The sequence below is a fragment of the Podarcis liolepis genome (genome assembly GCF_965112155.1).
Source record: "Podarcis liolepis genome assembly, chromosome: 2".
NCBI classification, from domain to species: domain Eukaryota; kingdom Metazoa; phylum Chordata; class Lepidosauria; order Squamata; family Lacertidae; genus Podarcis; species Podarcis liolepis.
In genome coordinates, this window is record NC_139555.1 from 23,862,842 (window position 1) to 23,884,799 (window position 21,958).

At 42.6% G+C, this 21,958-nt stretch overlaps 1 protein-coding gene across 1 annotated transcript; it reads left to right on the forward strand.

The window, feature by feature from the left end:
- Window positions 1-34: 34 nt before the first annotated feature.
- Window positions 35-21,770, forward strand: APOH (apolipoprotein H). Its single transcript, XM_083490396.1, has 9 exons — window positions 35-369; window positions 7,950-8,062; window positions 9,806-9,982; window positions 12,635-12,731; window positions 13,309-13,385; window positions 15,529-15,717; window positions 15,838-16,017; window positions 17,470-17,667; window positions 19,416-21,770. The coding sequence occupies exons 2-9, from the start codon at window positions 7,999-8,001 to the stop codon at window positions 19,484-19,486; spliced, it is 1,053 nt and encodes a 350-aa protein (XP_083346522.1). The 5' UTR covers window positions 35-369; window positions 7,950-7,998; the 3' UTR covers window positions 19,487-21,770.
- The last annotated feature ends 188 nt before the right edge of the window (window positions 21,771-21,958 follow it).

Genomic DNA, 21,958 nt, shown 5'->3' on the forward strand with positions numbered 1-21,958 from the left:
TCTTAAATTGTGGTGCCCAGTTTGACACCTCCTGGTGGCATGCATGGTAGGCATAAGATGGACACCAACACTAGAGACAGGGTGTATTTCAAACTAAATCAGATGTTTACTAAAGGGATACTATTTACATAAGGGAATATTGATACTTATATTGGAGTCTCAAAGGGTCTGATGAGTCAAGGGACTCTTGTTGACAGTAGCCTCTAAATGACTTTTACCTCAGGCCAAATTCCCCAAGCCTCCACCCCCGCCAATTATTCCTACAACTCTGTCCAGCTACAGAGAACAATCTGCCTCTGTATCCCAATCATCCCTGGTTGAACTTCTGGCTGCTTGGACAGTTTAGCTCACTAGTGTAACCTCCCTCTGGTAATATCTTTATATAGGGCAGCGTCTCAGACTACCTCAGCCACTGGCAACCTTCCCTGAACTTCCCCAGACAAGTATAAATAACACACCGGGTGTTAACATGCAGGCCTCAATTCCCCCCTCAGCTATTATCTGGTCTTATTCTTCACACTTTCCTCCTCAGCACCTTTCTTCCCACCAAATCCTCAACTGTCAAAATCACAACTGTCTCTTTGACTTCCAGCTAACTCCAGACTCCTCAGACTGAATTTACCTGAACCAGGCCCTGCCTAAGAAAGTTTCGCCCAAAAACTACTGTCTGTTGCATGGGCTTGCGACATCTTAACAGTACAAGGCCTCAAACTCTTGTCACAGAGGACACAGGAGTCATTTCTCCCCCTCTTTCCAAACACAAACACGTATCTGGCATTTCTCCACAGGTGCTGTTTCTCCTCAAACAGCAAAACAATGCTATTGCCCATCCAAATGGTCACCGAAATGTATTGAGTTGTGGACCCTAACTTGCAATCCTCAGGAAAAACAAAAACATGTTGTCAATTTGCTTTTGGGTTGACCTTCCACAACCACCGACATTCAGTGTTTCTCAAGAAGGTTCCTCAACCCTCTGGAGAGGCATTTTGGGGGGTGAGGTGGGGAAAGTTGGCTTCTGCTTTCAGTACTCAGGAAGAGCCCTCCAAGCCAATATCTGGGCACTGGTTTCATTTTTATTTGGGAGCCTAGAGCAGGCTTCCTCCACCTCGGCCCTCCAGATGTTTTGAGACTACAATTCCCACCATCCCTGACCACTGGTCCTGCTAGCTAGGGATCATGGGAGTTGTAGGCCAAAAACATCTGGAGGGCCGAGGTGGAGGAAGCCTGGCCTAGAGTTTCCATCTGCAAATAACTGGTACCTTCAGGGCTTTTGTTGTTAAGAAACAACAATAATAACACTGGGCTGTTTCAGATAACCACAGAATTCGTACCTGAATGTAATCACCTGCTATAAAGAGTAAAAGCAAAGCTATCCTTCTTGGGGCGACAGAGAAGCTTCTCTTTTTGCTGTTGAGGCAGGAGTGCTCAGGATAGTTCAAAACATGCCTTACATGGATTAAATTAAATGGGCTAAATTTATCTTTGTACTTTAGATCAGAGACTTAGATGTCATGTATAATTACACGATACCCTCCAAATAATACCTTGCAGAGAGAAAAAGAAATACATTTTATCTTTAGCTCAATTGGTTTGCTGATGCTTTGCCAGGGGTAACCATATACTATGAAGCACATAATCTCTTCTTAATTATTCATTTGAATTTACTGGAAATATATTTTTTTTATTATGGATAATATACATTTGAACATTCATTTGCAATTAATACTGCTAATGAGTTATCAGCATGTTCCTAAGAGCAATCCTAGACTCTAGTTATGCCAGCAGAATCTAGCAGAAACCCTGCTATGTTGCAGGTAGAATTCCAAACATGACAGGGAAGCTAGGGGATTGCTCCTAAAACAGACTGTTGTGGGTAGAATAGCAGACCCTCCAAGCGTCCCTGTTTTCCAGGGAATGTCCTGGATTTACAGAAGCCATTCCGGTTTTTTATTTGATCCTGGAATGTCCTGCTTTCCTATACAGTGGTACCTCTGGATGCGGACACGATCCGTTCTAGGGTGCCATTCGCACCCCAAGAAGTCCGCAACCAGAACGGCGCTTCTGCACATGTGCGATGCATGATAGAGCGCTTCTGCGCATGTGCAAATACTGCAGAATGCTTCTGCGCATGTGCGAACTGTGCAGAACGCTTTTGCGCATGCGCACGCAGCAAAACCCGGAAGTAAATACTTCCAGGTTTGCTGCATTCTTAACCCCCCCAAAAAACATGAAGCGTTCGCAAGAAGAGGTATGACTGTATTTTCATCAGAGAAATGTTGGAGGGTATGGAGTAATGCGACCCCCGAGCCAAGGAGATAAGTAACTATACAACCTTTAGAAGACACCTGAAGGTTCGTTCTCATGTGGCTGAAATTGACCTGTTACCATTTTAATTCCCCTTTAAGAGTGCATTGCATTGTAATCAAAATGGCAGCAGGGGTGAATGTGTGTGGGGCCTGCTTGCCTGCAGGTTCTGCCCCTAAGGGTTGTTGGGCACACTTATTAATAATAATAGTAATAAATTTTATTTATATCCCACCCTCCCCGGCCAGAGCCGGGCTCAGGGCAGCTAACATCAGTAAAATTACAATAAAAACATAATAGAAAAAAACACACCAATTTAAAATAGAGGTTAAAATGCAATTTAAAATGCAGCCTCATTTTAAAAGTAGCCCATCAATCAAAATTGTAAGGGGAGGGAAACAAGACTCAGACTGAGTCCAAACCAAATGCCAGGCGGAACAGCTCTGTCTTACAGGCCCTGTGGAAAGATGTCAAGTCCCGCAGGGCCCTAGTCTCTTGTGAAAGAGCGCTCCACCAAGTCGGGGCTAGTACTGAAAAGGCCCTGGCCCTAGTTGAGGCCAATCTAACCACCTTGCGACTTGGGACCTCCAAAGTGTTGTCATTTGTGGACAGCTATTGCAGGAAAGTATTACATATTGAAGGGCATGCTGCAGTTCTACTCATTTCAGGGAAATTTCGCCACTGAATGGGGAATAATTTCAAGAAGCGTAGCTATGCTTCTCTGCTACAGAAAACACAAAACCAGAGCCTTGCTCCTTAGAAGACCAAGAGATTATTTGATACCGCTTCTCGGTAGAATTTGACCAATTATAATTTAATTTCTCTTCCCAGTATAAAGCGGAAGGGAAGAAAATGGAGTATTAAGCATTTAGGGGCCAGCTAATGGGCCATCGACTCTGAAAGGTTTTTCTGTAGGAAACCTTTAAAAAGAAAGTACAGTAAATTAAGACTGCTTTTAGTTTTCTAGAGTATGTTGCGCCCTCTGGTGGGTGATCATGTTCAGAAGCGCTCATAAGGTGACTAAGTAAAGTGAGAAAGCTGCTGGAATTCCTTGTGTCTGATTCAAAAACACATCAGAAAGACATATAAAATAAAAAATAAAAAATTCAGAGTGCCTAGATCCTAAGGTCTTGAGATAAAAGATGAGACACAGGCTGGAGGTGATGCTGGGCTGACTTTTGAACATGAAAATGCAAGATTATTTTTCAATGTTCAAAAGCCTCCTCTTTGGTGTATGTAGGATGAGTTAAGAGACCTAAGGCTGCTGCCCTTCTTTCACTACCTCAAAATAGTGCAGCAGGCGCATTGCATCCAAAAAGTCCAAGGTCTGATACCTGACATCTCCAATAAGCAGGATGTTTTGTTGTCACGGTCCGGGTTACAGGCAGTCGGAGTCCTGGCTTGGTATGTCGGGACCAGGGTAGAGGTCGGGAAGTGGGAATCAGCAGTCCAGGGTCAGCAGTCCAGGGGTCAGGAAGCCAAGAGTCCAAGGGTCAGGATACCAGGAGTCAGGAAGCCAAAGCACAGCTAGGTGGGAAGCACTTTGCTGTGGCAAAGAGCCGGAGGGAAAGGCTGGTCTTATATACCCCTCCCAGCCCTTGCCACCAGGTGCTACAAGCATAGCTGTCAACTTTCCCCTTTTCTTGCGAGGAATTCGGAATGAGGGAATTTCCCTTAAAAAAAGGAAAATGTTGACAGCTATGGCTACCAGTCTTCTGTCAAGCCTCACCTGTGCGGCTGCACCTCGCCCTTCCAGGCCAAACTCAGGAAGGCCCCAGTCCTCCGAGGCCCTACCAGTCACAGGGACTAGCTCCTGCAGGCACTCCTGACATTTGTAGCAGGACCCAGATACAGTGGTACCTCGGGTTAAGTACTTAATTTGTTCTGGAGGTCCGTTCTTAACCTGAAACTGTTCTTAACCTGAAGCACCACTTTAGCTAATAGGGCCTCCTGCTGCTGCCGCGCCGCCACAGCACGATTTCTGTTCTCATCCTGAAGCAAAGTTCTTAACCCGAGGTACTATTTCTGGGTTAGCGGAGTCTGTAACCTGAAGCGTATGTAACCTGAGGTACCATTGTAATTGGTAGACAATGCCCTGCTAGCTGAGCCAACGGTTTGAGTTAGTAAAATGCAGCATGCTACTTGTAAGTAAATCCCATTGAATCCAGCGGGGGTTTACTTCTGAGTATACAGGCATTGCATCAGAGCGGATTAAAGGTAACTCAGGAAATCCTGAACAATTGATAGGTAGCTGTGCACCCATGTGATGCATTTATTAATACTGACTGTATTCAGCATGATAAGCCTCGGTTTTTGATTTGATTTTCATTTCTTTGAAATCCTGCTCTTTAAGGATCTTAAACAAACATGCCACAGAACCTGGCTTTGTCTTTTATCAATATTCCTAGAGCCTCTAATGCAAGTAAGTTTGTATGAGCCAAGCCATCTTGGTTTCCCTTAATTACACTTGGCAGAACCTCAGACTTTTTAGAAACACACTTTGGGAAAACCAGCCTGAAAGCAGCAGAGTAATGTTCCGGCAGTTTCTCTTGGGCAACGATAAGAAATTACATAAGACGTGTCCGATGGCAAAAATCGTGCAGTATAATCTTAATTTTTTTACATATAAAAAAGTAGAAACATTTAAAAATGTTAAAATCAGAATGATATGCAATATGGATGGTTTGCTCATACAGAGAAAAATCTGTATCATTGAATTGAAGGAACGTCTCTACCCTCATTGTTCAGCCTGGACACTGAGGTCCAGCTCTGAGGGCCTTCTGGAGGCTCCCTCATTGCGAGAAGTGAGGTTACAGGGAACCAGGCAGAGGGCCTTCTCGGCAGTGGGGCCCAGCCTGTGGAACACCCTCCCACCCTCCCACCAGACGTCAAGGAAATAAACAACTACCGTGGAACCTCGGTTGTCAAACGTAATCCATTCCGGAGGACCACTGGATTGGTCCAGAGGGGAAAGTGGTCCTTAGGGAACCTTTTCATCCCATCTCTACCATAGCAGATACAGTACTTGTTCTGCTAGCACAGCAGCTGTGTATCTCTGCACCCCCATCATTGCATAATTGGTATCTAGGATTTTTCTGCCTGTTGTTAAATCACAGCAAACAGGTATGTGTTGCAATAACTACTGAATAATACAGCAATATCTTTTCTTAAGGCTATAAGAACCGCACATTGTTTTTTAATATTAAAAAATACAACTTTCTTGTTGTGGTCTGGATATCGCTGGCAAATTTTCTGTATCCCAGAGCCATGGAAGCAATTTTTCTAATTATTCATCTGATCTTGTCAGCCAGATAATGTTTTGATCTGGCTAGTGATTCCACCCTCACCCCCACCCCCAGTTAGGGCACTTTCCAAAACTTGGTTGTACCACTGTGAAATTGGCAGATGCTCTTTTAACTTCCAGCAACTGGCAATTAACATTCTAGCTTCTAGAATGACATGTCTCGTTGATATGTCACCAGGTGTTTATCAAAATAGTTTTCCTCTGAATGGAAGAAACTCTTTCAGTTTTAAAGTGAGTTGATAATCAGTAATTAGTCTTATTTCAGAGATTATCATTGCCCAAAATTGTTTCAGTTTAGGGCACTCTAACCATATATGTTGGAGCCTTTGGTGAAGAGCCATAACTCATTGATGGAGCATGTGCTTTGCATTCAAAAGGTCTCAGATTCAGTCCAGATGAAGTCACATTTTTTTGTTGCCTTAGAAAACACACATTGTTGATTATACCTGAAGGAGCATTTCCACCCCTGTCATTCAGCCTAGACACCAGCTCCAAGGGCCTTCTAGCGGTTCCCTCACTGAGAGAGGTGAAGTAACAGGGAACAAGGCAGAGGGCCTTCTCGGTAGTGGCGCCCGCCCTGTGGTTCGCCCTCCCATCAGACGTCAAGGATATAAATAAATATACAGCTGAAGGCAGCACTGTTTTTTTTTAAATTTTTGGTATTTTATTATTTTTTTATATATGTTGGAAGCTGCCCAGAGTGGCTGGGGCAACACAGCCAGATGGGTGAGTTATAAAAAGAAGAAGAGGAGGAGGAGGAGGAGCTTTTTTCTGAAAAGGAAACAGAGGCCTGCTAAGAAAGAAATATCTGTCCTAGATTTCAGGTCCCCAGCACACAATTCTGTCTCCCGCCATTATGGCAGTTTATTGGACCCTTTGAGAGCTGTAAAAGCCCTCCACAAAAAGATCTGTAAAACTGTCTCCTTCTTCTTTCTTCTTTCTCCTCCTCCTTCTCCATTTTATTCATAATTCATACTTGCTCCCTACCAACTCTTTTCTTACCTTGGGCTGTAGCTCCCTTCCAGCATCATTTATTCTTTTCAACAGGTTGGACACTGTAAGGGCTGAGCTATTCTGCCTTCTCTCTGTCACCTGAATAGCATTTCTCCATCTTCTCCACACAGAAGACCTATTATTTCTTGTCCTTCATCTTGCTTCAAACATAGAAGAAACATGCCTGTCAACTGTCCCAGAATATGTGGGACATCTGTCCCAAGAAGAATGGCAACTTAAGTTGAATATACACAACTTGCAGACTTAACATATAGAATAAGAGAACAAGAAGCTCATATGTTTAAAGACTGGAAAACATTTATTGAATACATGGGGAATACCGGTGTACAGCTGAAAATGCTGGCAGCATTAAGATAAATTCAACAGTGTAAACAAGTTTTGATTGATGCAATGATAGAATACTGAATGGTATAGTTTTTGTAAAATATGCAGGGATTTATGATATGTAAAATGAACCATGGAAATAGAAGGGAAGTCATTGATATCTTAAGGACGTAGAATAGTATTTTAAATTGTAAAACAGAAAAGTTTATTTTATTCTCGTGTGTGTGTGTGTGTGTGTGTGTGAATAAAATATAGGACATCCTGTTTTTTCTCAAGAGAGGACAGCGGTCAAAATGGCCTCCGCAACCTCATGCAATTTGGGGCTGCACTGGTTTTTTTTGGGGGGGGGGGACTGGTGCCCCAAGGCACACATTTTCCTAGGAAGGGAACTATACCTGGGGTGCCACCACAAAAAATGCCTTGCTCTGTGCTCCTACCAACATAACTTCCTTTGGTGGTTAGTCCCTCTGAAGCAGATCTTACAAGTAAAGAAACAACACTGAAACATTTTAAGCTACTAATATGAGCATAGCCTGAGTCTAGACTCCTAACAAAGGGATCATCATGTGCCAAGCCAGACATGACCTCTACCCACCCTCTCCCAGCTTACAACACTAGCAAATATTGCTCTGGTCAGTGACATTATCACTCTTGCTCTTGAGAAGAAAAGAGAAACTTGGCTAATCTTAAGACTTGGGTAAGAAGAAACAACCTACAGTATCGCCTTTCAACCATCCCACCTCCGCACCTGATAAAGATTGGGTAATTGAACATTCTGTCCAGAAAGGTACAGTTTACAAAAGATTCCCAAACAAGAGTGAACTGGAGCTTTAAGTGGCTTTTTAAAAAAAAGTATTGCAAAATGTTCTGCACACCGTTGCTTGTTCAGTCTGTTTACCCTGCAGGTTTCGGGAATCCCTCTTTTCCCCTCCTTTTGTTTACGAGAATCAAAATAAACATGGGAAGTTAATATTTAGCCTTCCATTCTGTTTATTTTTAGGAGGCAAAGGACTGAGTTTGGACCCATTTGGGCAGCCTGTAACGAAGCAACAATGTCTCCTGTCCCACTAATCTTCTGGGTGGTTGCTCTAGCCCACACTGTTCTTGCAGGACGTGGTAAGCATCTCTAATATTTTAACAGGACAAAAAGGAAACAAACCGGTCTGTGATAGCTTAGAGACTGAAATGTAATGTAGTATGAGATTTTGCAAGTAATAACCCATTTTTTCCTGGTGTTCATAGGAGCCAGCTCCTAGGGGCTGCAGGGGCTTCACCCCCCCCATAAAATATTTGAGGGGACTGGGCCTCCACAAAGTTGATGGGCATTCCCATTCAAATGCTGTGTGTGCACTGCGTCATGGGATTCATTATGCAGGGCAGGGCTAACCTGGGCAAGATGTTTCCTATGCTCTGAAGAGTAGTGTGCCTTAATTTCTGTTGGAGCATGCTGGAAGGGACGTGGGTGGCGCTGTGGGTTAAATCACAGAGCCTAGGACTTGCTGATCAGAAGGTTGGTGGTTTGAATCCCCGCGACGGGGTGAGCTCCCGTTGCTCGGTCCCTTCTCCTGCCAACCTAGCAGTTGGAAAGTGCATCAAAGTGCAAGTAGATAAATAGGTACCTCTCTGGTGGGAAGGTAAATGGCATTTCCGTGTGCTGCTCTGGTTCGCCAGAAGTAGCTTACTCATGCTGGCCACATGACCCGGAAGCTGTACGCCGGCTCCCTCGGCCAATAAAGCGAGATGAGCGCTGCAACCCCAGAGTTGGCCACGACTGGACCTAATGGTCTTTCTTGGTCTTTTTTATGCTGGAATGTCACAATATGATCTAAGTCTAACAAGTCACTGAATTTGACCTGCTTTGCTTAGTATGCATCTGCTTCCATCATTTAATTCAGTTCAGGTGTGTTAACCTGGTATATCATGTGAGGCATGTGTTGTAAAAATAAAGACGCCAGCATATGAGAGAAGCTAACTTGACTTTACCTCTCTTAGCAAAAATTTAGCTGCTGGCACTTGTCAGAGAGCCGTAGCCTCATGAACTATGGATTAACTAAATCCCCTTTGCAAATCTGATTGCAAAGGTTATAAATGTGTGGCAAAATCTGGGAAACTGAATTAGTTCGGTATTAATTTCAAGCCTACATTTCTGAAAGCTTTCCTGTTTCTGCTTCTGCATCATCATAAATGGATTGTTAGAATATTAATTTTTAAAAGGCCAGAGTTCAGAAAGCAAGTCACGATGTAGCCTTTAGCAGAAAAAAGTCACATAAAAAGTCAGTGGTAAATATTGTAACATGGTTGTGATTTATTTATTTAGTGGATAGCACCGGGCATGACTTCAGGGACATCAGATGTTTGAAAAGAAGGTGGGGAGATATTCACAAGGGCAGATATAGTTCTGTGAGTGGGCCCTCAAAGAATCCAGTAAAAGAAAGGTGATTTTGGTCGGTGCATTCTTATTGATAAAGCTTTCAGCCAAATAATTGGTGAATTATTTCCCCATCAGCACGTGTAGCAAATTGGTCAAGTGTAGATCTTCTCTCAGCCAATTTTCCGTTTTTTTTGGTGGGAGAAACCATATCCTTCCTCCCTCTTTCCTTTGAACTACTCTGAGCAGTAGTGCTAGTCAAAGGGGCCCGAGGGTCAACTTCATATACTGATGGAGGTTGATGCGGGATTAAAATGGATCACAGTCCTGCTGCCAGTTATGCCTTCAGTACACCACCTTTATGTGATGAACCAAAGGCACAATGTGGTCATATTATTATTATCTGTTTATTTGGTTGCTTCAAAACATGGGGATGCTATAGCTGTTAATGAATACAAAGCCTTATAAATACAGTACTTGGTGTCTTCTAGGCTGTCCCAGACCACCTGAAATACCATTGGCTACTGCTGACGTACAGAAGGAAGAATTCAATACGGGAGAGGAAATTACATACCACTGTATCCCTGGTTATGTGCCTTACTCAGGCTCAAGGAGATATACATGCCCTTGGTCTGGTAGATGGCCTGTTGTTACATTTAGATGTATACGTAAGTACATTCTTTCTATAATGTGTCTTGCTGGTTTTTTTGCTTACCATAACCTATTCGAGTAAGAACTATTCATTTTACAAAATACAAAGCAAACCTTGTACAGTGGTACCTCGGGTTACAGACGCTTCAGGTTACAGACGCTTCAGGTTACAGACTCCGCTAACTCAGAAATATTACCTCGGGTTAAGAACTTTGCTTCAGGATGAGAACAGAAATCGTGCTCCAGCAGTGCAGCAGCAGCGGGAGGCCGCATTAGCTAAAGTGGTGCTTCAGGTTAAGAACAGTTTCAGGTTAAGACCTCCAGAACGAATTAAGTTCTTAACCCGAGGTACCACTGTATTTAGTTAGTATACAGAATTTGTCTGTCTTCAGAAACCCTTCTCTCTAATGCTTGATACCTCAGCAAAAGTATGAGAATTATATTTTATTAACTTCACTCTGGAAGAGGCAATACATTATACTCACAGGGTGTGTTTTAGAGCTCAGCTGCGGTAACACTTTGCCACAACGGCTATTTCAAGCACGTGTAATAAGCTTCTGATTTCTGCACTGAAATCACCTGGATATCAGTGTAGATACATCATCACCATCATAATTTCTATTGTTTATACTCCACCATTCTGGCTAGGTTGCCCCAGGCACTCTGGGCGGCTTCCCACACATAAAAACATAATAAAACGCAAACATTAAAAACTTACTGATACAAGGATGCCTTAAGATTTCTTCTAGAAGTTGTGTAGTCCTTTATGTCCTTGACATCTGATGGGAGGGCATTCCACAGAGAGGGCACCACTGCCGAGAAGGCCCTCTGCCTGGTTCCCTGTAACTTCACTTCTCACAGTGAGGGAACTGCCAGAAGGTCCTCAGAGCTGGACCTCAGTGTCCGGACAGAACGATGGGGGTGGAGATGCTCCTTCAGGTATATAGGGCCAAGGCTGTTTAGGGCTTTAAAGGGTCAGAAACACCACTCAGAAACATACTGGGAGCCAGTGAAGATCCTTTAGGATCAGTGTTATATGGTCCTGGCAGCTGCTCTCAGTTACAAGTCTAGCTGTTACATTCTGGATTAGTTTTAGTTTCTGAGTCAACTTCAAAGGTAGCTCCATGTAGAGAACATTGCAGTAGCCCAAGATAACCAGAGCATATACCACTTTGGCAAGACAGAGATGGTGATGTGGTTAAATATAATAGTTTCAAGAAAGTAATATTTAAATGTTTTAACTCAACCTACTGCAAGATGATGTTTGGATAGAAATCTCAACAAGCACACATTTCCTGGCATAGGCCATTTCTCAAGGTGACCAAAAGCTATCTGTATTCTGTATTCCAGCCTAAAGCTGGATTGAATAAATCAAGGAAAATAACGCACATCTAGGAAAATCAGGAAGAAAGGTGCAACTATCTTACCCAAGAAAGGAAACTAGCTGGGACTTTTATGATTCGGTGAGATTTAAAGAAAAAACAAGAGAGAGACAAGAATACATGTGGTTGGTCATAGAATCATAGTACAGTTGTACCTTGGAAGCTGAAAAAAATCCGTTCTGGAGGTCCATTTGACTTCCAAAATGTTTGACAACCAAGGCGTGGCTTCTGATTGGCTGCAGGAGCTTCCTGCATGCAATCAGAAGCCACAGAGCCACGTCAGACATTTGGCTTCCAAAGAATGTCCGCAGACCAGAACACTCACTTCTGTGTTTGCAACTTTTCGGAGCCAAAACATTCGACTCGCAAGTCATTTGGCTTCCAAGGTATGACTATATTGTAGAGTGGAAAGTACCCTGAGGGTCATTTAGTAAAATGCAGGAAATGTCTGAATCCTGTCCACATCCTCGAGCTATGCAACCTTTTAAAATATCCATACAACAAGCAGTCCTCAGTGGTACATCCCCTCAATTTGTAATAGCTGTGGAATCCAAGGTAGAACAAACCCAAGTAGCGTTGTGCTGTGTTTCACAGCATAGTCACAATGGACCCCAAAGTGGTCCGTTTATCGCCATCATATGTTGATCATCCCTTCTAAATAGTTCCTGAGAATTGCTTTTAACAGCTATGCAACGGGCAGAAACAATAGTTAAAGCTTTCCTTGCAAAGATGGGGAAAGCTGTCACTATTGCTTTCTGCCTGCCATGTGGTTGTTAAAAGCATTTCTAAGGGAGGGTCCCTCGTAACGTGAGCCTTGTACAAAACTGAAATAAGGCAAACAGTTCTGAATGTGACTTTATGATGTGTGACAGGAACAGCTTTTGCACTGCAAGTTGCATCAGAGAAACAACTTAGGAACATTTGAATGCATTATTTCTGTTTTGCCAGTATTGTACGCTGGTTTCAGGAGAGTGGCGAGTCCTACGTATCAACTGCTTCCTGATATATTTAACTGCAGGCACCCAAAATTAAACACAGTAGGGTCTCAGACATGCAAAAACAGGTACCTGACCACCACTGAGCTACCACTTTTACTCTGTAGGAGTCCATACTGTTTAGGGATTTGATGTACTCTTCACGTGGTCACACGCTTAAGTTCATTGGGTGCTAATCTATCCCCAAGAGATTGTTGTGATTAAAATACGCAGTGGCTCTTTTGGAATGACTTGAATGCCTCTGTTCTGGAAATGAACAAAAATAATGAAACATTGTCTTATACTAAAACAGCAAAAAAATGTCACTACCCTGGACCTTTGGAAAATGGAGAGACCGAACATACAGACCTCACCTACCAGAGTTCTATAAGGTTTTCGTGTCATCCAGGGTAAGTTGTGCGGCGGTGTTCTATTTAAAGGAGCGATTCCTTTAAATCGCTGCCCCTGCCAGGGACAGGTAGCATATAGGCAAGAAGATTAAAACCTCCACGTCCTGCATATGGATCTGGAGAATGTTATGTTATTTTGTCTGAAAAGAAATAAGAACAAATAAACTGTAGTTACAACAAATATCCATGCCCAAATGTCAAAAAGCTTGGCAAGGGCTACTGAATCTCATTCCAGTGGATGAGATTGCTCTTACTTGGCCATCTGTTGGTGTAGGAGTATGTAAGCTTCTGATTTAACACAGAATTGTTCAGTGAGTTATATGTAGCTTAGGCTATATTACACATTTTGGTGTTAATTGGCAAAAGTGAGAATAGCCTCAAAGGCGACTCTTGGCAATTTTCTAAGTATCTATAAAGTGTGAAGTAAAAGAAACAGCACCAAAATCAAGGCCATCACTGGGCCATATTAGAAACTCCATGTGGGTTACCCAACCCAGCAGGTTTTGGGTTTTTTTTGTCAATCACGAGTGCAAAATATTTTTTAAAACTGCTGTTATAGATGTGTTTTATTTCTCAGGTATATTCTTCAAGGGAAGGAAACCGCCCAATGCCTGGCAGATGGACAGTGGAGTGAAAAATTACCCAAATGCCAACGTATGTGAGAAATGGGTTCGTTTTCTGTATGAAGATGTGTTGGGCCGGCTGACCTACTCATGGGGGTATCAAATGTAGCAACTTTTGCACATGTGTAATGTTAAGACATCCTGGATAAAGGTCTGGGTATCGTGATGTCTTGAAACCAGGTTATTTGAAGGACTGCCTGAACTCCTGTCAGATTAGCTCATCGTGGAGGCCTTGCTTGTGGGCCTGCTGGGTAAGGTCCAAGGTCCATCAGGTTGGTGCTTGCAGGAGATAAGACCTTCTCAGTGACGGAATTCCCTTCGCACAGGAAGTGCGCTTAGCTCAATTGTTTTTAAATGACACACAGCTTTTCACATTCACTTTTAACTGATTAATTTGAGGTTCGTCTAGGGTATTAAGCATGATTTAACAGCTGGTGCTGTTTTTCTGTTCTATTTTCTATAATACAGCTACTTTCTAGAGAGAATTGTGAAATTTTCTTTTCATGTGTGTTTATGATATGAACAACCTGTGTGGTCTTGAAAGGTTATGTACAATTTCTTAAATAGATACTGTATGGGTACCTTTTCCATTCAAAACAGTAGAGTCATACTCTCAAAATAGATAATTGTACAGTGCTTCTACATCCCCCCCCCCCATCTGTTCTGGATTACCTCTCAATTCACTGCAGATGATTGTGTGTGTTTGTGTGCGCAGGAGGAAAATTCTTTTCCCAGAGTGGAAGTCATTCTGCGTCTGCAATTATTTCACTGGATTCAATCCATTGGTCTCACACAGCACTTTTGATAGCCACATATTGCGAAGTACCCAATCTCTTCTCCACCCCTATTTCCATATTTTTCATATGCTTCTGTGTGCCTGATACATCTCCCAATGATAAAAGAGATATAATCTGAGCAAGCAGCTTGCATTTTAAACTCACCTAAATCATAGCACCATCGTGACTACAGGAATAATTTTTTTTATTGCTGATTCTATTTCGTTGCAGAAAAGGTTCGTGTATTTTAAAAATGTAAATAATAAAATGAGTTTCTGCAGTCAGGCCAATATCTAGCCAGCCATACTCTTAACAGGGCTTGTTTCTACTGCTTTACAGGTAGTCATTGGGGGCAGGGGAATCCAGCAAGGCCCTTGATTTTGGCCCTGAGGTTCAGCTCTAGCTGCAACACTGCTTTCAAGCAAGCCTGTGCAGAGCTTGTCTAAGGCCCAGGGTGAGAGAAAGTTATAAACATTCCTGGCATGACAGCGTAAACCTCCTTAGCCCTCCAAGACCAAGGCAATGTGTACCCAGCTGCCCCACATTCTGCATGGGCCTTCTTTCAAGTATAGTCATACCTTGGAAGTCAAACACAATCCGTTCTGGAAGTCCATTCGACTTCCAAAATGTTCGGAAACCAAAGTGCGGCTTCCGATTGGCTGCAGGAAGCTCCTGCAGCCAATCGGAAGCAGCGGAAGCCACGTCGGACGTTCGGCTTCCAAAAATAGTTCGCAAACCAGAACACTCGCTTCCAGGTTTGCGGCGTTCGGGAGCCAAAACATTCGAGAACTAAGCTGTTTGAAAACCAAGGTACAACTGTATTAGAACTCTCTCTCAGTTCTTAGAAAGAGAAACCTTTTTTAAAAAAAATGGGGAAGACACTTGTTTTATTTTCTCTTTGTAAGAAATGAATCAGCATCACCCTTGGTGGTGAGTTATGTGAAGTACCAATTATACCCCAGGTATATTTGAAGTCCCCTCGCCTTTAATCCCTGAATGGCTACATTTCCCACTGATCTTTTACAATATCCGTGAAACTAATATTGGCTAAACATATCCAAAAGTGAGCTTCAATATAGGAACAGAAATATATTGGGGGCCTCAGTGTGTTTTGGGGGAAAGCCTGCAGACTTGGTGTATAGTTGCCGTGTTTTGGTCTTTCACATTTACAATTCTCTTTAAGAGAAGTGCACTAGATGCCCACTCAAACCTTCCAGCCACCTTAGCTTATGTTAACTAATAAAGAGATTTTTTTTTACAGGCGAAGCAAATACTCCGACGTATCAGAATGAATTCCGTAAGAACAGGAGTGTTTTATAAGATATTTAGACAAATAGGCACAAGAGTAAAGTTTTTACACTGCGTCAAATAAATTTGCTTTTTTCCTTTTTCCTCCAGCTGTCGTTTGTCCTCCACCTCCAGTTTCTGAATTTGGAGCCCTTTCTTACCGTAAACTTGTGCCTGGAAATGTATCAGTCTTCCAAGACGTAATCAAGTTTGAGTGCTTACCGCCTCTTGCTTTGTTTGGAAACGAAACAGCCAAATGTCTGGCCAGTGGAAACTGGAGTGAACTACCTGAATGCAGGTGTAAGTCCTCTAAAGATAATGTTGCTATTTGAAAGACTGCTTGGGTATGCAAATTCTCTCTTTTTGCCTTCCCTCCATGGCCTCTAAACCATAGCAATCTTTTTCTTCCCCCTAACACAGCTGTAGAATGTCCATATCCAGAGCAAATAGAAAATGGGTTTATAAACTTTGCTCTTCGTCGTACTTACAAATACAAAGAATCTGTGCAATATGGCTGTAATCCTCCATATGTACTGGATGGGGCTTCAGAATCCAGTTGTGAAAAAACAGGAACCTGGTCAACGAAACCAGCTTGCAGAGGTAAAACTTAGCATCTGATGTATCTAACCATAAGGCGGCTTTTCATTTTTGAAAAAGTGACCCATGGAGGAATTCAGTGGAGCACTAGAGCAATTGTTTTCTGAGCGCAGGCTTTTCAGTTTGCCAAATAGAATGATCCCTTTCCTTCTCCCTTTGTGCACTGTTCTGGTAATTCTACAAAACCGCACACTCCTATCAGTTTCAGGGAGCGAAGGGGTGCATTTGAGGGGGGGAGCCTTGTTGTGGACATTCTCGTATGGCCTTCCACAAGCGGAATTAGTTAGTGGAATCCCGTTCCCAGCTTTTCGGATATCTTTATGTCATAAAGCTTATGTATTTTTCATGCAATCATAAAAGTCAGCCGGCTGTGAGACAATGAACCTAGACTGTAAATACAAATCAGTGTTGCCTGTTGTGCTGTATATGAATTCAGCATCTGTAAGCTCATAACTCTTGAGCTACCCTCTGTATAGATGCCCATTAGGACTCCCCTGCCAAGTTGTTATGTGTGCCTACCTTAACAAGAACAATTTCACAGTACAACGTGAACACATCCGGGTTGCAGTCTAGACAAAGGTTCTTGTTGTTGTTTAGTCATTTAGTCGTGTCCGACTCTTCGTGACCCCATGGACCATAGCACACCAGGCACTCCTTTCTTCCACTGCCTCCTGCAGTTTGGTCAAACTCATGCTGGTAGCTTCGAGAACACTGTCCAACCATCTCGTCCTCCGTCGTCCCCTTCTCCTTGTGTCCTCAATCTTTCCCAACATCAGGGACTTTTCCAGGGAGTCTTCTCTTCTCATGAGGTGGCCAAAGTATTGGAGCCTCAGCTTCAGGATCTCTCCTTCCAGTGAGCACTCAGGGCTGATTTCCTTCAGAATGGATAGGTTTGATCTTCTTGCAGTCCATGGGACTCTCAAGAGTCTCCTCCAGCACCATAATTCAAAAGCATCAATTCTTTGGCAATCAGCCTTCTTTATGGTCCAGCTCTCACGTCCATACATCACTACTGGGAAAACCAAAGCTAGATGTTATTAATGTGGTCCATTGTTTTGATTGGGGCTTACAAACATTTACCAGACCCTTAAATATATTACATGTATATTTATAATGATACGTAATAGTTATCTACAATAGGTGTAATCTTACAGTTGTCAGTAGTAGACATCGCTTCTTGCACGTGATCTGCTGCTTAAGAACATGTATGCAAAGCTAGACGGACAGAACCCTTTTGTCAATGCAGATAGAAGAAGTTGCTAGGAAAATAACAATGATTACTCGAGGAGGCTCTATCAGGCCAATTTTGCTTGATTTATTCATAAAGTCATTTGTCTGAATAATGATGTCATTCACCCCATAAGTGCATTTGTATTATTGCTGAAGCATCTGACTGATCCAAGATATGTGCTTGTTCAACCATACTGTTTGTATCTCTTTCCCACCCCCTTGTAGCACCATGTGCCATACCAGTAAAAAGGGCTACAGTATTATACAATGAGCAGAAACTAAAGGTGCAAGACCATCTCAGGGATGGAATAAAACATGGTGAGACCATCTGGTTTTTCTGCAAAAATAAAGAACAGCAGTGTAGTTACACGGTACCTACTCAGTGCATAGATGGCACTCTTTCGGTCCCTGCCTGTTTCAAAGGTAAGATCAAGCTGGGTTTTCCACCCCCTTTTTGTAAAATAAATTTTTAAATATCATTTCTTGTGGTCTATACAAGCAAGTCCATACAAGCAAGCCTAGCTCCTCCGTCCTGGGTAGAATCTACACACGTTAAAAATGTTGTGGGGGAAAAAAAATCGTTTTGAAAAATGCATTAAATTTGCTTTAGCTCACAGTCACCATCTAGTGTCACAATTGAATATTGCACTTTACAACACATTCAAAACGTTTTACAGTGGTACCTCGGGTTAAGTACTTAATTCGTTCTGGAGGTCCGTTCTTAACCTGAAACTGTTCTTAACCTGAAGCACCACTTTAGCTAATGGGGCCTCCCGCTGCTGCCGGCATGCGATTTCTGTTCTCATCCTGAAGCAAAGTTCTTAACCCGAGGTACTATTTTTGGGTTAGCAGAGTCTGTAACCTGAAGTGTCTGTAACCTGAAGCGTATGTAACCTGAGGTACCACTGTACTTGCAGCTGTATAGCTGAGTCTCCCTAATCTCTCCTAAACAGCAATGGAAGTAGAGCAGGGGTCAGCAAACTTTTTTCAGCAGGGGGCCGGTCCACTGTCCCTCAGACCTTGTGGGGGGCCGGACTATATATTGGGGGGGATGAACGAATTCCTATGCCCCACAAATAACCCAGAGATGCATTTTAAATAAAAGGACACATTCTACTCATGTTAAAACATGCTGATTCCCGGACTGTCCGCGGGCTGGATTTAGAAGGTGATTGGGCCGGATCCGGCCCCCGGGCCTTAGTTTGCCTACCCATGGAGCAAAGCACTAAAAGTACTGATATTGGTTTCAGTCTACAGAACTGACCTGATGGACCCGTGTTGTAGGTATATTTTTTTGCACTTAACAGAGCCAGTGTAAAGGGTTAGCCCATGTAGTTGAGCATCTGGCAAGGGCCCACATCCCTGCAGGGTTAGCCCACTGATGAGAGCCCAATGAAATGATCTATCTGAGGGTCCTACAAACTCAGAGCTGGTCATTTTTTAAAAAAGCCAAGTCTACAGTGGTATCTCAGGTTAAGTAATATTTTTTTTTTAAAAAAAAAGAAACACTGGCTGACTCTTTTCACTTCAGGGCTGGTATTAGAGAAGCGTAGTTCTTGAGCCCAAATATACATGTAGAGGGAAGCCCGAAATTATGTATAAACATATTAACAAATTCAGGTGGCAAGCACATACAAGGGGCTGTATCAAACATGGGTTCCGTGAACTGACTTCTGCTCAGAAATTATTTTCCTCCACCTAAAGGCTCTCCAAAGGGTTGGGAGAACCTACCAAACATTGTAGGCTGTCTTATGGGGCTACAGTGGGGAAGGGAATCGACTGAAATCAGGAACTTTTTGTGAGCATTGCACAATTCCTATGCCAGATTTCCAGCAATTCCTTTCTTTTTGTGGGGCATAGGAGGCTGTAGCTGGGAGGACAAGAAAGGAAAATTTGTCTGGGGGAACTGCCTTTTGCTCATGCAACATTGGATGCATCTCAGTATTCCCCCGCCCCCCGAATGATTAAACCTTAATAATTTTATTTGGTATAGCTTTATTTGGAAAAAGAAAAATGCTATACTTTTGCCTGTTAATATACTAAGTTGCTTCATCTTTTGCATGGACTGATGATCACTGTTCTGCCCATCTGTACACAAAGCCTATGAATGTATGTGTATCATATTTTGAGTTACAAGTATCTTAACTAAATGTTCATTTTTTCTTGAATAGAACGTGGGTGGTTTTTAACCTTGGTGAAAACAGATGTAGCAGACATGACACCATGTGAGAACAGCAATTGAAGAGGATATCTCCAAGTGTTGTTTGAAAAAGGATCCACATGAATGGTACAACAGAGTTCCGTCTAGATAAAACCTACATGCAATGCAAGCACAACCCTACCAGCTTATTCTAAACTGCCCCTTTAAAGCAACTTTCCATCAAAATTGCCTTTAAGCTACATCATCTTGTGCTAATTTTGTCCTCATTCTTTTTAAGAAACATGCTTTTAGCCTGCCTACAGGAAATAAACATGTAGCAGTTAACATACAGTTGAAAAGCTGCATGAACCAGCAATAGTTGATTGCTCTGTTAATGTAACCAGGGTCTCTCTTTGTGGCAAATCAGTTTCAAGTATGATGTAATTACATAATATTGCATTATTAGGTTTTAAATAATTTTCTTGATGAAAATGTTGTTAATTTGTGAGCTGGGCTAGAAAGGGCTAGCAACAAAGGGAGCTGACTACTGTTTTCTCCAGACTTCACCCAGCACAAGCACATCAGGGTATCTGCTACCTGAATGATCCGCTGTAGCCTTGTGGAATGGAACTTCCCCCAGGAGACACAGCCTGTGGAGACAATCATTGCCCCTTGTAGCTGGGCTAGGAGAAAAACATCTGGGTTTTGAAACAAGCTCTCTCTCATCCCTGTGTATCTTGAAAGACATACCTGTGGCAGGCTCACAGTGTTCGTCTGTGTGTCTATCCATGCTCCCAGGTGCAGCATGAGCTGTGCAGGTGTCAGTTGGCTATTTTTTAGATTAATGTGGAAACAGTCCCCAGTCCCCTCCAGATCCTGCTGTCCCTGGGAGCCTGGTCTGATCAGAATGTTGGCTAAATAAGCAAATGCATGGTCCACCTATTTTCTCAGACAGGCCACAACTGCTACAAATACCTACATGAATACACTCGGTGCTGCACACAAGCCAAATCAGGAGAGTTGTATTCATAGTGAAGTCCCTGGTATGCAAATCTCACATACTGGTGATGAAGCTGATGAAGTGGTATGTGAAGACAGGCCTCTGTGAGATCCAATGTGGCTTGGGGCTTTCCAGTACAGTGATACCTCGGGTTAAGAACTTAATTCGTTCCGGAGGTCCGTTCTTAATCTGAAACTGTTCTTAACCTGAGGTACCACTTTAGCTAATGGGGCCTCTTGCTGCCACCGCGCCATTGGCACACGATTTCTGTTCTTATCCTGAGGTAAAGTTCTTAACCCGAGGTACTATTTCTGGGTTAGCGGAGTCTGTAACCTGAAGCGCCTGTAACCTGAGGTACCACTGTATTGTCTTTGACCCACTTTAGATTCAGAATTGTCCTCCAGTCCCCAATTTCCTGGGAATGGTGACTAGAATGGAATAGCAGGCATGGCCCCAGGAAAACAGGCTCAATCATTTATATGCTTCTCAGATTCTTGATGGCATCAGTTATTATTTCTGAAGCCTTTTGGACCTGAGGGAGGAGAAGGAATAAGGTAGGAGAATTGGGCAAATTCAAACTGGTGTCCTTCTCTGACAATGGCCAAGATCCATTGATCCCTGTTGGTGCTGAGCCACAATGAAGCAAAGTGCTGGAGTTCTGGTCAGGCCTGTAGCTGGTGCTGTGGGTCTGATGCCTCCCCACCCTTATGTCAATGAATTGTTACGAATTGCTACTGTATCCAGAAGCCAACACAATAGGATTAAGAAACGAAACATGAAAAAGGACAATAATAAAGTGTGTGCAGATCAAGCTACTTAACAATATACCAATCAGAACATCTGGGGAGGGGGGGAGAGACAAGGAACAATTATCTAGATATTTCCAAACTGACAAACAAGCACATACCTCCCTGGTGAAATCTACTTCTTTTTAAAACTATATCTTTTTTATTATTAAAGATTTGCTTGGGTTACAAAGCAAAATCTACACCTAATACTGTGTAAATAATATTTAAGCATTTAGTAAGAATGGTTTCAAGCACATGCTTTTTCACTGTTTAAAATATTTTTCTGTTTCACAACTAATGCATTGCAAAACAGAATACGTCAAGAAACATGCATGTGGAATGGCTCAAAATATCACAAAATGCTATTTGGCTGTTATATCACAGCAGGATTCAGGTTTTGTCATATTGATTTTCCAAACAAGAAACTTGAGGTTTTCTTGAATTCTACTTACCCCACCAATGGTGGCTCATTCATTCTACTTACCAATTTCCAAGATGGATGCATTAAAGTGCTTAAAACACTATTCTTCCAGAGTAAAATGATGGTATTTTTGTAATTATATCCCTTGGCAAGTAGAATAAAAATTATTACCCCAAAGCCTCTGAAGCTGTGAAATGAATTTTGTGACTCACATTTCAAACATGAAAGGTTTGCGCAGAAACCCTGAAATATTGTACTGTGACTAGAAGTGTTTTCAAGAGTTTATTATGATGAATGAAGCCTGCCTTTTTCTTTGTAGACAACTGAAAGAGTGCCTCAAGCTGTGCTTATGCTTCTTGTGGCAA